Source organism: Oryctolagus cuniculus, chromosome 3 (assembly GCF_051225735.1).
Source record: "Oryctolagus cuniculus isolate XC-2025 breed Fujian yellow rabbit chromosome 3, ASM5122573v1, whole genome shotgun sequence".
Classification (NCBI taxonomy): domain Eukaryota; kingdom Metazoa; phylum Chordata; class Mammalia; order Lagomorpha; family Leporidae; genus Oryctolagus; species Oryctolagus cuniculus.
Window position 1 is genome coordinate 106259601 of NC_142869.1, and position 15577 is coordinate 106275177.

General features: G+C 39.2%; 1 protein-coding gene across 7 annotated transcripts in view; it reads right to left on the minus strand.

Annotated features, from left to right (window-relative positions):
- Positions 1–15577, minus strand: part of THSD7B (thrombospondin type 1 domain containing 7B) — a 985451-nt gene that overhangs the window by 821003 nt on the left and 148871 nt on the right. For all 7 annotated transcript variants that reach the window (XM_051849593.3, XM_089329248.1, XM_070071551.2 and 4 more), the window contains exon 2: positions 14550–14723. In XM_051849593.3, coding sequence (XP_051705553.3) covers positions 14550–14688 — 139 coding nt within the window. In that variant the 5' untranslated portion in view covers positions 14689–14723. The remainder of the gene's footprint in view (positions 1–14549; positions 14724–15577) is intronic.

The window sequence follows — 15577 nt, forward strand, 5'->3', positions numbered from 1 at the left end:
CATGTGGGAGACGTGGAAGAAGCTCCTGGCTCCTAGCTTCAGATCGGCACAGCTCCGGCCGTTGCGGCCAATTTTGGAGTGAACCAGTGGATGGGAGACCTCTCTCTCTCTGCCTTTCCTTCTTTCTCTGTGTAACTCTGACTTTCAAATAACTAAATAAATCTTTAAAAAATGTAAAAGGCACACTAATCCACTGTTGGTGGGAATGCAAACTGGTAAAGTCACTGTGGAATTCAGTTTGGAGACTCCTCAGAAACCTGAATATAGCCCTACCACATGACCCAGCCATCCCACTTCTTGGACTTAATTAAATTGGCAAATAAAAGAGCTGCGCCTTATATATGAGGTGCACCTCAATGTTTATTGCAGTTCAATTCATTATAGCTAAGACATGGAATTAACCTAAATGCCCATCAACAGAAGACTGGATAAAGAAATTATGGGACATGTACTCTATAGAATACTATACAGAAGTAAAAAAAAATGAAATCCAGTCATTTGCAATAAAATGGAGGAATCTGAAAAACATCATGCTGAGTGAAATAAGCCTGTCCCAAAGGGACAAATAACATATGTTCTCCCTGATCGGTGACAACTAACCGAGCACCAAAAAGGAAACCTGCAGAAGTGAAATGGACACTATGAGAAACAATGACTTGGCAGTCCTTTTTAACACTGTACACTTAGCAATAAAATTTTTAAGCAGCTGCATTCAATTAAAAATATTAACCCAGAGGGAAAATTCACAAAAAAATCCTTGTTATTCTTAACATTTATTTTGTTACTTTTCTAGTGAAATATATCTGTGAATGATGTCCAACACTGATGAGATAAAACTGTTTTCACAAAAAAGTTTTTAACTAATAGACAGAGTTAAAAATAATGTAATGTTTACTAGCAAAATTGACATTTTGAGATTTGATTATTGTTTATAGCCCTTGTCTATACTCTTGAGGAACAGTGGTTTTTCTACTTTAAAAATTACATGTATTTGAAACACAGAGTGACAGAGTTGGAGGAAAAGGGGTGGGGGGAGGAAAATAGAGGGAGAAGGAAAGATTGGTGGAGGGAGGAAAGGAGGAAGAGAGAGAGACAGTGACAGAGAATATCTCATCTACTGGTTCACTCTCCAAATGTTGGCACAACTGGGAATGAGTGAAACTCAATCTAGCCTTCACTTCACTGGCAGGGATCCAAGTATCTGGACCATCACCTCCTCACAGGATGCTCAAAATCCCAAGCAGCATCTTAACCACTGCACGAAACGCGCACTCAATCCACAATGGCTTTTTATTTTACACTTTTGGTTGGGGAGAGGGAGTAGTAATGAATGGGAGAAAATGACAGTTATCACAAATTCCCTGTAAGATCCACAATTTGGTTCCATAGTAACTCCAAAGAGAGAAACAAAAAATAAGATGGTTAATTCATGCTCCTACCTTTGCTAACTAATGATAATAAGCTTTAAGAGTACATATTTTTAAAAGAAAGTAGTAAATACAAGTGTTAAATGTGCCACCTCTTGAATGATTTCTCAGATTTCAACTGCAGCACTAATGTCTGTAGCACAGATGTCACTCGTCACTATAAGGTTCTGAGAACTTTGTTGAACCATCAAAGCAGGGAATCGCAAAGACAGGGTACATGCATAAGGAACCCTCAACAAGCCTGTTATTCTATGCAATCTGATTCCAATCCGGACAGACTGCACTTTATACACTTACAGTCATTGCTATGAAGAGATTTCCAAAGTAACCTTTTAAGGTTGCTTTATGAATTCATAAAACTGTCAGTAATCTTTAATCCATGCTTCAATCCCACTTTGGTAGATCTTACTTGTTTTGAACTTTGACTTTTATATTTTTTGCATAGAAAAACTATGTTTCCTAGTTAATTATATTCAAATTCAAGTTAAACACAAAAATTCTACCAAGAAAGAAAAAGTTAGAACTATTTCCAGGTGCTATCAAGATCTTTGTCCACTGATAATCTGACTTGCAAGCAGAAATCCTTCCCATGTCAATCATGAGTCCAATGGTACAAGTCAACCCCTCAAACACCCTCAATAAACATTTGCATTTGGTTTCCTTAAAATATTTCAACTTGGACAAAGTTTGCTGGCCACTTAATTTTTTTTTTATCTTTTATTTAATGAATATAAATTTCCAAAGTACGACTCATGGGTTACAATGGCTTCCCCCCCCCATACCGTCCCTCCCACCCACAACCCTCCCCTTTCCCACTCCCTCTCCCCTTCCATTCACATCAAGATTCATTTTCGATTATCTTAATATACAGAAGATCAGCTTAGTATACCTTAAGTAAGGATTTCAACAGTTTGCTCCCACACAGAAACATAAAGTGAAAAATAATAGATGATTTTTTTTAAATGATGATGAAATCAGATCAGACCTATTGTCATGTTTAATCCCAGTGAGAGTCAAGTTGGGAATTGATAATTTTTTTTTTTTTACAGAAGATCAGTTTAGTGTACATTAAGTAAAGATTTCAATCGTTTGCTCCCCCATAGAAACACAAAGTGAAATATACTGTTTGAGTACTCGTTATAGCATTAAGCCTCAGTGTACAGCACATTAAGGACAGAGATCCTACATGAGGAGTAAGTGCACAGTGACTCCTGTTGTTGACTTAACAAATTGACACTCCTGTTTATGGCATCAGTAATCTCCCTATGCACCAGTCATGAGTTTCCAAGGCTATGGAAGCCCCTTGAGTTCTCCGACTCTTATCTTGTTTAGACAAGGTCATAGTCAAAGTGGAGGTTCTCTCCTCCCTTCAGAGAAAGGCACCTCCCTCTTTGAAGACCTGTTCTTTCCACTGGGATCTCACTCACAGAGATCTTTTTGCCAGAGTGTCTTGGCTTTCCATGCCTGAAATACTCTCATGGGCTTTTCAGCCAGATCCGAGTGCCTTTAGGGCTGATTCTGATGCTGGCCACTTAATTTAATTACAGATAGATTTTGTATCAATGCTCAAAGAGAATAACTTGGTCAATCACCAAAAAATTAACCTAGTTCAGCACACTTTCTATTCCATAATAAACAGCCTGTGGCTATGGTAAAAGTGATAAAATATAAATGAGGAGACTTTGTATTAATTTGAGAGACATGATGTGCATATATTTTCATGCCCTCCCAATACTCTGCTGAAATGACAATGAAGGCAGTATAAGATGTAACCAGAGCCGGCGCCTCGGCTCACTAGGCTAATCCTCTGCCTTACGGCGCCGGCACACGGAGTTCTATTCCCGGTCGGGGTGCCGGATTCTGTCCCGGTTGCCTCTCTTCCAGGCCAGCTCTGTGCTGTGGCCAGGGAGTGCAGTGGAGGATGGCTCAAGTGCTGGGGCCCTGCACCCCATGGGAGACCAGGAGAAGTACCTGGCTCCTGCCATTGGATCAGCGCGGCGCGCTGGCCACGGCGGCCATTGGAGGGTGAACCAATGGTAAAGGAAGACCTTTCTCTCTGTCTCTCTCTCTCACTGTCCACTCTGTATGTGTATATATATATATATATATATATATATAAAAACATGTAACCAGAGTCAAACATATCAAGATAAAAGTTGAGCATGGAAAGCAGTGACTTTGGGGTCAGAGGAGCTCACAATTTTTCAAGGTAAAGGAAGCAAAAAAATGGGTGACTATTGCAGGATATGGTGTCAACAACAAGAAATCAGTTTATACTTGCAGAACTCTGGCAAGGTTTGGCACCGGAGACAGGAGGAAGAAGCAAATTCCATAAATGGAATTAATTACCTACAGATCCTTTCCTATCCCTTCTTTAATCTCTGAAAGAAATAAGTAAGGAAAATTCAACTCCCTTGAAGGACATTGTTGAGAAGAGCAGACACCATGGAAATCAAGGATGAGAAATCCTATCTAAAAGAGCAATTAAGTGGAAAGTTTGAGTGTTGGGTTACCTCTATCCCAACTCCTCCTGCCCTCTGCTCAGTAGTTCCACACGGGCAGTAGAGAAAGGGTTTGTTCAAGATACAATGCATAGCCCCTACAATGAACACTGTTTATCATGAATATATCTACAACCCCTGCTTTCATGGCTGCCCAAATACAGATGACATCTCCCACCTTCCGTGACCAAGAGTGACCATCTTCCTCAATGATGGAATATGAACAGAAATGATGGATCGTGGTAGTTTTAAAATATATCTGCAAATTTTCTGTCACTACTCCCACCAAGAGATGGAATCTGGGCTTCCTCTTCAGAGACTCTAGTAACCAACGAAGTGCAGCAGACACAGCCAGGCCGAATTCCCAGGCTAGGTTGTAACTGACCATGAAATTCCAGCCTGGACCTCCGTGGAAGCATGCCCTAAGAGTCCTCAACCACCATGGGAGGGTAATGGCTACCCCAAAATCTCAATGCATGCAGATCATGTAGATAGACCATAGAAACAGCAAGAGACATCTGAAGATCCCCTGCTGTTCCAACCCTAACTGCTGGAGTCTTCATCATCCAGGTGACAGACATGTGAGTGAAGAAGTTTTCCAGGTGACCAAAGCACCTGCCACCATCCGACTGCAATGGTATAAGAGATCCTGAGTGAGAACACACAGGTGCACCCAATCACTTCCTCAATATGTGAACAAAATTAATTACTATTAATAAATTAGGCCATTATTTTGGAGTGAATTTTTAAATAGAAATAAAGAAGGAGGTACCTTTCTCTGAAGGGAGGAGAGAACTTCCACTTTGACCATGGCCTTGTCTAAATATGATCAGAGTTGGTGAACTCAGGGGGCTTCCATAGCCTTGGCAGCTCATGACAAGAGCCTAGGGTGATTACTGAGGCCATAAACAAGAGTGGCAATTTGTTAAGTCAACAACAGGAGTCACTGTGCACTTACTCCTCATGTAGGATCTCTATCCTTAGTGTGCTGTACATTGAGATTTAATGCTATAACTAGTACTCAAACAGTATTTTTCACTTTGTGTTTCTGTGTGGGAGCAAACTGTTGAAATCTTTACTTAATGTATGCTAAACTGATCTTCTGTATATAAAGAGAATTGAAAATGAATCTTGATGTGAATGGAAGGGGAGAGGGAGTGGGAAAGGGGAGGGTTGCGGGTGGGAGGGACGTTATGGGGGGGAAGCCATTGTAATCCATATTCTGTACTTTGGAAATTTATATTCATTAAATAAAAGCTTTAAAAAAAAGAGCTGAAAAATGTATAGAATTTCTGTGTCATTTGTTAAAAATTTCTTGCTTTAGACTTCACCTCAATGCTCTCTTCAGCAATAAAAACATGGAAATACCTGTGACCCAGCTTGGATGGGCAGAGAAGAATTGTGATCTTCCATAAGATCCAAAAAGATACAACTCTAGGGCCAATGCTGCGGCATAGTGGGCCAAAGCTTCGGACTGCGGTGCTAGAATTCCTATGGACACCGGTTCCTGTCCCAGCTGCTCCTCTTCTGATCCAGGTCTCTGCTATGGTATGGGAGGGTAGTGGGTGAAGGTCCAAGTGCTTGGGCCCCTGCACCTGTGTGGCAGACCTGGAAGAAACACCTGGGTCCTGACTTTGGATCTGCTCATCTTCAGCTGTTGCAGCCATCTTGAGAGTGAACCAGCAGATGGAAGACTTTTCTCTCTGTCTCTCTCTCTCTCTGTAACTCTTCGTCTCAAATAAATAGATAAAATATTAAAAAGAAAAAAAGATGTACAGCTGAAAGAACACATGGAACAGAGATGCAGGCCAGTTTTTCTACATGAGATGTGTAATAACTTTGACTTTTGAAATCACTGTATTTGGGGGCATCTTTGTTATAGCTGCTTAGACTACAGCATGAAAAGTACAGCCCTTTAGGTATTGATAGACATAGATTTTTGAGGAGCCCATTTAACAGTAGCAATGCTAGCTTACCATGCAAAAATCCCAACAGTGGAGGCGAACAGGAGTCAGGTGCACAGAACACTCAGTTTTAGTGCCTTACTACTAATAATGTGAGACACAAAATGATAACTAATAATCAATAAGCATGGAAGAAATCTCCCCATATAAGAGACCATCATCAAATAAATAAAACAGGAAAAATGATCTAGAAGCAGCCTATGTGGTACAGAGAGTGAAAGGGAAAATTAACCTAACTTTCCTATTCTCCAAATGAAAAAGGTAAAACATCTATAATTAGATTACATCCCTTAGAAATCATGGAATAAGTAAAAAGATCACAGAAGTAAAATTATGGCAGCTGAAATTTAAAATAAAATTCAAGAAGATAGTTTGAAGATGAAGTGGAAAGAAGTTTAGAAATTAAAATAAAATACAAACAAAATAATAACAAGAGAAGTATCTAAAAAAAATTAAGGTAATTTAGAAATACCAAATATCTGTATGAAGAGTTTCAGAAGGAATATAAATACATGGAGGAAATGCTATAACAAATCTCAGAATTATAGGACAGGAGTCTCCCAACTGAAATATTTCACTAAAATGTGTAGAACAGGAAAAGGAATCACCTCAAATGATATAATCCTGAAATTCTGAGAACTTCATGGATAAAAGGAAAATTCTAGAAAGAAGAAAACAAGCAAAGAGGTGAGACCAGAATGATATCAAATTTCTCAGTACCAACAACTGGAGGCTGTAACACAATAAAGACTTCCAAATTCTAAAAGAAAAATGCTTTTTAACCTTGAATTTCATACCCAAGCTATCCATCAGTATGTAAAAAGCAAAAAGACCCATTCAAAAATTAAAAGAGTTGAAAAATCACTTTCAATACATTCTACATTGGCCATTGTGGGAAATAACGGCAATAGAGGCAAGGAAGAGAACAACAGGGAATGAGGGATCCAAGATGAGGGCGAACAAAGGGAAGGGATGTTCCACAGGTGACGCAAGTGCCACAGCCCGACCTGAACTAGCAGACTGAACCAGAGAACTGGGAAAATACACATTCCAGTGAATTATGAGGGGGTGTTTAGAACTGAGCTTGCTTCAAAAAATGACTACATGTGTCATATCACATGGAACATTTGGAGAAATGTGGTAGTCTCAAAGTAGATCAAGCAAAAGAAAAAACTTAGGCAACTAGTCATTTCTGTGTAAAATAGGAAGCTAAGCAAGAAAGTGTGCAAAAGCATAGCACACTGCTTGACTCAGCAGAGAGTAATATCTATCTATGCAGAAAAGAATGAGGCAGGTTGGAGGTGCTTAGCTCAGAAGTTAGGACCCACCTGGGATGCTTGCATCACACATTGGAGTGCCTAGGTTGAAGTCCTGGCCCAGCTTCCCAGTCAGCTTCCTGCTAATGTGCATCCTGGGAGGCAGCAGGAGACTGTTAATGTACCTGAGCCACTACCGCTTATATGGGAGACCCAGCCTGAATTCCAAGCCCACTGCTTTGGTCTGGCCCAGCTCTGGTTGTTGTGGAAATTCGGAGAAAAGAGATCTCTTCCTTCCTTCCCTTCCATTTTAAATAAAACAAAAATAAATAATTTTTTTACAAAAAGACTACATATTGATTTAACTATTCTGAAGGGTTACAACAGAAGGGTAGATAAAGAGATAAATTATCAACTAACATAACAGAAAATCAATAGGTATAGCTTATATTTCTAAATCAAGAAATAGCAATAATGAGCATATTATTTAAACTTATGTTGGTAAGGATCAGAACAAATTGCAAAAAGAATTAAAACCAGCTGCCTTCAAACAGCTGGGAGATGGGAAAAAACTATAATATCTCATCAGAGCAACTGGAGTCATATTCAAGTTTTTAACTACATGCACCTATTCTCTTTTATGAAAATGAATCCCACCTCTTTTTCAGAGATGAATAGCAATGGTATTGGTGAAGAAAACTACTACATCCCCTGTCCTCATGGAGTTCTCTTTTAGTGCCTTAAGGGAAAAAGCAGAGTAAGTTAGGTAATTAGGTAATCTGGGTAATTTGTCACCACTCGTCCAGCCCTGCAAAAGATGCTTAAAGATGTGTTGCACACAGAAACACAGAAACACGGCCATCAATGTGAAAAAAGGTAAAGGAAGGAAACCTCACAGCAAAAGATCACAGGGAATTCAAAGCATATATTAGAATTTATATTTGGCAAATGGCAAGCAAAGTTACCACTTATCACTAGACACATTGAAAATTAATGGCCTGAACTGTCCAATTAAAAGACAATGATTGGCTGACTGGCTTAAGGAACAAAACCCACCTATTTGCTGCTTACAAGAAACACATCTTTCCAACAAAGATGCATACAGACTGAAAGTGAAAGGCTGGAAAAAGATATACCATGCCAACAGAAATGAAAAAAGAGCGGGTCATTTTATCTTTAAAAATACTTATGTTTTGAGAGAGAGAGAGAGACAGAGAGAGAGAGAGAGAGACAAACAGATCTTCCATCTTTTGCTTCACTCCCCTAACATTCACATCAGCCAGGGCTGGGCCAAGCCAAAGCCAGGGGTCAGGAGCTCTACCTGGCTTCCCACATGGGTGGCAAGAGCCAAAGTCATTGAGCTATCATCCACTGCCTTCCCAGGCACATTAGCAGGCAACTGGATCAGAAACAGAGCAGTCAGGACTAGAATCAGGGTTCTGATATGGGACATAAGCTTAAAACATCAGCTTTACCCAATGCATCACAACATCAGCCCCTGCAACGTCATTTTTATAACCTCTTTTCCTACGTAAAAGACTGATTCCTTGGGTCTGGTGCTGTGGTGTAGTAGGTAAAGCTGTTGCCTTCAGTGCCAGCATCCCATATGGGCACAGGTTCAAGTCTCGGCTCCTCCACTTCCACAGCTCTCTGCTATGGCCTGGGAAAGCAGTATAAGATGGCCCAAGTCTTTGGGTTCTTGCACCTACATGGGAGACCCAGAGGAAGCTCCTGGCTCCTGGCTTTGGATCGGCACAGCTCTGACTGTTGAAGTCGTCTGAGGGGTGAACCAGCAGATGGAAGATTTCTGTCTCTCTGCCTCTGCCTCTCTGTAATTCTGTCTTTCAAATAAATAAATAACTCTTAACAAAAAAAGAGACTGATTCCAGTTTAGTTCCTGAACCATACATCATTATTCTGATTCTTTTTATGCACTGGACAGAAGCTACTGAAATTAAAACTTGCCAAGAGTCCAGCACATATCTAACTTAGGACCATTTATTTAAAAAGTACATAGAGCTGTCAATCTCCCCTCATTTGTGTGTGTCTAAAGAAGAAAAGTATATACAAAATTATATGACATAAATGTATTTCAAACATGAAATCATTATAAAATTATAGAAATAATAGCTGTTAAATGATTAGTCACCACACTTTAGGGGTTTCAAAATATTTTCTTAATCGTCTAAACAGTCAGGAAATGTGAACATTATTCTCACTCTCAGATGGATAAATAATGCTCAGAGAGGTTGAATGACCTTCTTTCCTTTGGACACTCAGGATTTGAATGTGGGTCTGCCTACATATGAGGCTTTAGCTCTTTCTCCAGTACTACAGTCATCTCTGGTGATGACATAAAGCTGTTAAACAGACCTGACAAAAAGAAACAAATACAGAGGGTTTTTTTCTTTCTGATCTTATTATCCAAAACAAAATTTGTTTTCCATTTTATAAGCCTACTTGCAAAATACAATTTGTGATGATGAAATTGTTCTGAAACTAGATAATTATAATTGTTTCACCACATTGTGAATCACTAAATATTGTGGAATTTTATACTTTAAAATTGTTAAAATGCTACAGTTTACATAATATGTATTTACCCAAAACATTTTTAATGTCATTTCACTTGTATAAGGAAGTACATTAGAATTTTATGCTGTACATATTGAGAACACCCATTTCAAGTTCATCTGTTCATTTCTAAAGTTACACATTCAATTCTGCCTCTTTGCTAATGGCTTCAGAAGTTCTATCTGTAGCATAATTTTTTTCTCTTAAAATGGGACCCTACCTATCCAGCTTCCTGGTCAGCACTTACCCATAAATTAGCATTATTTAGCATGAATGTGCACATCCAGCACTGCACTCCTGACACTGCATTCCCTCCACAGTGGCCCTTTCACTGTCATCGGATTGCAAATGATGGTAACTCCACTCTGCCAGCTGCTGTGGGCAAAGTCAGTTCCTTCTCAAGTCTTTCTCTCCCACCCCACATCATTAAATTCAGATGGATTTCCCTTAAATCAGCTTTTATCAACCAGACACCACTGTCATTTGGGGTCCTGCTAATTCCTTGTTTGGGGGACGGGGTCCTGTGCATTTTAGGATGTTTAGTATCCCTGGCTTCTACTCAACAGATGCCAGTAGCAGCCCCAAGATGTGACAACCAGAAATACCTCCAGATATTGTCAAATGTCCCCTTGCAGGGCAAAATCACTACTGGACCTGGGCCCTATATATATATATATATATACACTCAACCTTGTCTCACTTGTCTCACTATGACCTTGGCTCACTGTCATCGCTACACCTCTTAGTCCGCAACAGCTCTCTAGCTACACCTCTTAGTCCGCAACAGCTCTCTAGCTGGTCCCTCTGCTCTGCCCTTCACAACCGGCCACCCAGGATGGACTTACTCAAATCACGTTGGGAAAAATAAGTCAGATCCTGTCACCACTATCTCCAGATCCTGTCCTGGCTTGTTATGTCACTCAGAGACAAGGTCTAGAGCTAGAGGTCAAGCCTGACTTGGGCCCTGTTCCCTGGCTGACCTCAGTTCCTCTCCCTCTTCCATCACACTGGCTTCCTCTCCTCAGAACTTGGGTTGTATAGTTTCCATCTTCTGGAATGTTCTTCACCACAATATCCAATGGCTTCAGGTATTTATTCATATCCACTTCCTCAGTTGCGCACCCCACAGACAACCTGCTGAACATTTCAGTTTCTCCCAGACCCTGCACAGCCCTCTCCCTTGCCTGATCTTACCTCCTTAACACTTTTCACCATCTAACATATTCTCAGTTCATCAGGGTTGTTACCCTGTTTGCAAGTACAAAGATTCTGTCAAGTCTCAATGTATCATCCAGGCTTATAGTAGTATTCCTGGTGCACTAAGGACTCAACAAGTGTTTGAGGGAAGAGTGCCCCCCTAGAACGAATGATGAGGAAATTTTAGACTGCTGTTTACTGCTGCTTCAGAGACTACCATCTGCTTGTCTCCACAGAGCAGTCAAACTTAAAACAACAAGCAGTATCACTCCTGACCTCATAACTCTCACTGAGATGATCGCCCTCTCCTGGCATTGTGACAGACTGCCTGGCACTAACACAGTTCAGAGGACCCATTCACAGCAATGACATTCACTCAACAGCCTGACAAACCCAGTGACCCCATGGCCTACAACTCATCAAGCTCTCCACAGAAATCCTCTGAAGCGTAGTATCACTCATCCATTGTTCTTCGATCCAGGGTTCTTCCAAAGCCAGGGCTCTCCTACAAATGCTTCTAATTTGAATGCAGTTAACTAACATCTAATCTACTGATTCAGATGTGGAAACAACAGAGTCCAACAAATAGCTTAAGTGGTTGAAACAACCCAAACCAAGAGAAATGTTTCTAGGTTTATAATATAGTGTATTGATCCAAGTCTCCATGGAGATCTGTCCAGGTTATACTGGGAATGAATTACTGTATTTGATAATGTACTGTAAAAGTACAGCTAATTTCAACTTCAGAACAGTTTTAAAAATTCAAGATGAAATATAAACTAAGGTAACAGATTCTGAGATGCTGAGGTTGTCTTTGAAGGTGATGACCCAGAAGAGCTTGAGTCCATCAATCAATTTACCACTTACCTTTAAAATAAAATGTTTCATCCATGTCAGCAAAAAATGAAAAACCACTGAAATGCCAAGCCACAGGAAAGAAAGGATAAAGAAATGGAGGCTTTACCCTACAGTTAACAAAACAAGCTAAGGGAACAATGAATTTTATTCAATATAAGAACAGGAAGCCAGGAACAAGGAACTCAATCCAGGTTGCCATGTGGTGGCCTGGACCCACATACTTGGGCTATCACCTGCTGCTGCCCAGGCAAACTAGCAAGAAGCTGGATCAGAAGTGGAGGCAGGACAGAATCCCAGGCACTGAGAGATGGAGTACAAGTGTCCAAAATGGCAGCTTGTTCCCATGCAATGGAGGCTAACGAAATACACTTTTGAATAAAAATAAGAGTACCATGCAACCAATAAAAAGATACAGTTGACCTATGTTCACTAATATGTATTATTCAACATCATTATATAAAAGTAAACTGCATAAATGGATACATGTTGAGCATATTCTGATTGTCTGAAAAATGTGTGTGAGGGTATGTGTGTGTGTGTGTGTGTGTACACATATGCATGAATTAGGTGCTTTCATATCCATCATTCTCCACCATTCTTCACCCTGCTCCCTGCCTAGAGGCTCATCTATATTGATGTATCAATAGGCTCCCTTGTGCTGTGGATTCGGCCAATGGAAGCCTAGGTAGGAAATGTGTTGGCAAGAGGAGAGTAAGATAGGGACATTCATGTACTTAGCCCTCTTCCTATGTTTTACTGTTGATCATTTGGTTATTTCCCTGTAAAGGCATCTATTAGCCATTTTCTGAACAAAGTTTTCTCTGTACATTCCAGGAACCCTTTTTTCTTCTTGGTCCTGCAAGTCTAGAAATTGTAAACTTACCACCTATATAGTTTGAGGGGTGCTGCACAATCCATTATTGCCATCCCATACCCTGTTCACACCAGTCCACTTCTGTAAAGAGTGTTCTACCAGTACCATTTCTATGCTGACAGAACCCTAAGCATCAAAAATAGTAATACCATATGTGTGTGACATTATTTATTTATACAAATATGTGTAATATATATTTATGTGTGCAAAGGATGAAAAAAGATACAAGGATACAAACTAGACTAAAGAGAAAAATAGATGGTCTGTATTTTTTCTTTTAAGTTTGTACCTTTTAAATTTTTCTACCTTTAAAATTTTTGGTTCTATGCAAGTAATTTGCTTCAGAGTCAAAACAAATGGTTTTTCAGTGACACGGTAAGGATGGGGAGTAGCAATGAACACCAGGACAAATGGCCTAGATGTTCATTTTGAACAGACAATATGTTTGATGGAAAAGATCCTCATTTCTGATACTACAGTTTGGCATTTATTAAAGTATGCATTATCTGGAGAGTCTGTTCTGTGCCATCTTGCTATACTACTTCTAGTAAAGCAGACATTTTGAAAGTTTGCTTTAGAATAAGCCTATTAATGCAGCTCATTCATGTTTTAACTTTTGTTTGCCAGCTTAATTTCAATTTTTCGCAGAGTTAAGACAGAAGTATAGTCACATATTCTTATTTCAGTTTGATAAAACATTTGTTTTTATCATAAAAACAAAATATCCACATTCATGTAAAGGCAATATAATAACTTTTAGAACTACTTCCAAAGCATCTAAAACTAGTGTGAGGAAAAATGCAAATTACTAATGAGGGATTGGAGCCCATAATTAAATTAATTTATAGGGGCTTTAATGCAATTATACTTCCTCCAGACTATCACTAATGGTTCTGGGGCTTTTTATTTAATGTACTTTAAAGCATGATTCACTTGCATTTTTGCATTCATTTAATATTACAAATATCATCTTTATACACATTTCCATGGAGATACAACACATTTACAGTCTAGTTAATTCACAGATGATGAGACCAAAATGAAAACTCTTTGAGGGCCATAGATCTTCTGAAACAACATCACATTTTCCAATTCCAAGATATTAAGTGTATAAGTTATCCATTTTTGTTAAGAATGGACTCTTGAAACAGTTATAAATATTTAAAATGATCTGATTTTGAAACTTTAAGAAAATTAAAATCCAGAACAAAAGAAATTATTAGTGATACAAAGAGCCAAGATGTTGGGGGTTCATAATTGGAAACTAAATTTAACAAATCTTTTCCATAGCAAAATTAAGGAAATATTTAGAGAAGAAAAGAAGTTTCATAAAAGGTTCCAAACCACAAATCAACTTATTCATATACATCAGTGACAGCTAAGAGTCTCAAAAAACAGGAGGTAAACATATAGTCAGAGCTTATGGGTAAAATTTGCTAGACTAATTTTCATGATCTCAAAGCTAGATATGCAAGATCTATACTTAAAAACTGGAAAAATATTTAATAATAAATACTTAACTAGTCTGAATCCTAAAAGAACGAGGTGAACAGAACTGGTGTGATGCATTTTTAACTGAGGATATTGGCTAAATTCAGATGTCATTTTCATTACCAATGTTCAGTACAGTGGTGAAATATTTGACAAAGGAGAAGCAAATGCTACTCTGGAGATGATAGATTTAATTGACAACAACACAAAAATGAAGAAAAGCAAGCATCATAGATGGAGCTACAATTATGAAGGAACAGAAATCCTACACAAGCTGTATAACAAAGACAGCCTATTTTCCCTCTCTGAATATCTCCTACCGTTCCACAACTCAGAAGAACAAGGACAGAAAGAATATTCTTCTAATTAATGAAAATGGGACAAAGGCACAGCCAGGACATTCCTACCTGGTTTCCAGATGAACTGATTATCCTTTTTGCCTTCCAAATGAGCCACATGGGACAGCAAGAGAGAAAGCAACAGAAATAGCTTCTTCATGCTTCTCCATGTCCAGCAAGTGACAGCCAGATTACACTTTGGAAACATTCTTCAGACTTTTCAGCCCCTTGACTTGCCTATTCCTAAATAAAAAATAAAAAAGGAGAATCAGGTAAGTTTCTTCTGTATAGATGTATAGAAACAGACAAACTCACTTTGGGAGAATCTTCAGCATGATGGTATCACAAATTTTTCTTTACCACAAAACAAGTACATTTAATATTAACTTTTGAAGATCAGCAGTTAATTAGCCACAGTTTCAATCCTTACTCACTGAAGACATCACCCCATTCTGTGAAAGCAGGGTTGGCAGATATATAGTTTATTTCCTCGCTTTTACTCAGCCAAACTCCTTGAGTCACTCACGTGTTTGGGAGAGAGATGCATTCATAACAAAGTCAAAAATAGGATAAGGATTGCTCCAGTAATAGTAAAAATGGAACAAAAGAGTGAAGACAAGGGAAAGAGTTCTGTGCTGATGAGAGAGAGAGAGAAAGAGAGAGAGGGAGGGAGGGAGGGAGGGAGGAAGGAAGGAAGGAAGGAAGGAAGGAAGGAAGGAAGGAAGGAAGGAAGGAAGGAAGAGGAGGAGAGGAGAGAGAGAGAGAGAAAGAGAGACAGAGAGAGAGAAAGCTCCCAGAAGATAAAATTTGAGAGGAGCCTTAGGGAAACATAAGGGCTTGAAGGAGTCAAGAAGGGCATCTCCTGCAGAGAGAACAAGGTGCTGAAGCACATTTTGTGTCTGGGGCATGGTGATCATTCTGGTTGTTGCTGTGAAGAATATGAAAGGGATGGAGAAATGGGTGGAGATGAGATTTAGAACACAGGTTGAGGCCCAAATATAAAGAGCCCTGAATACCGTATGAGGGATTTGGACTTCATGCTATCAATAATAACAACAGGAACCATAGAAGAGCAAATGACTTTTAAGTAAATGGAA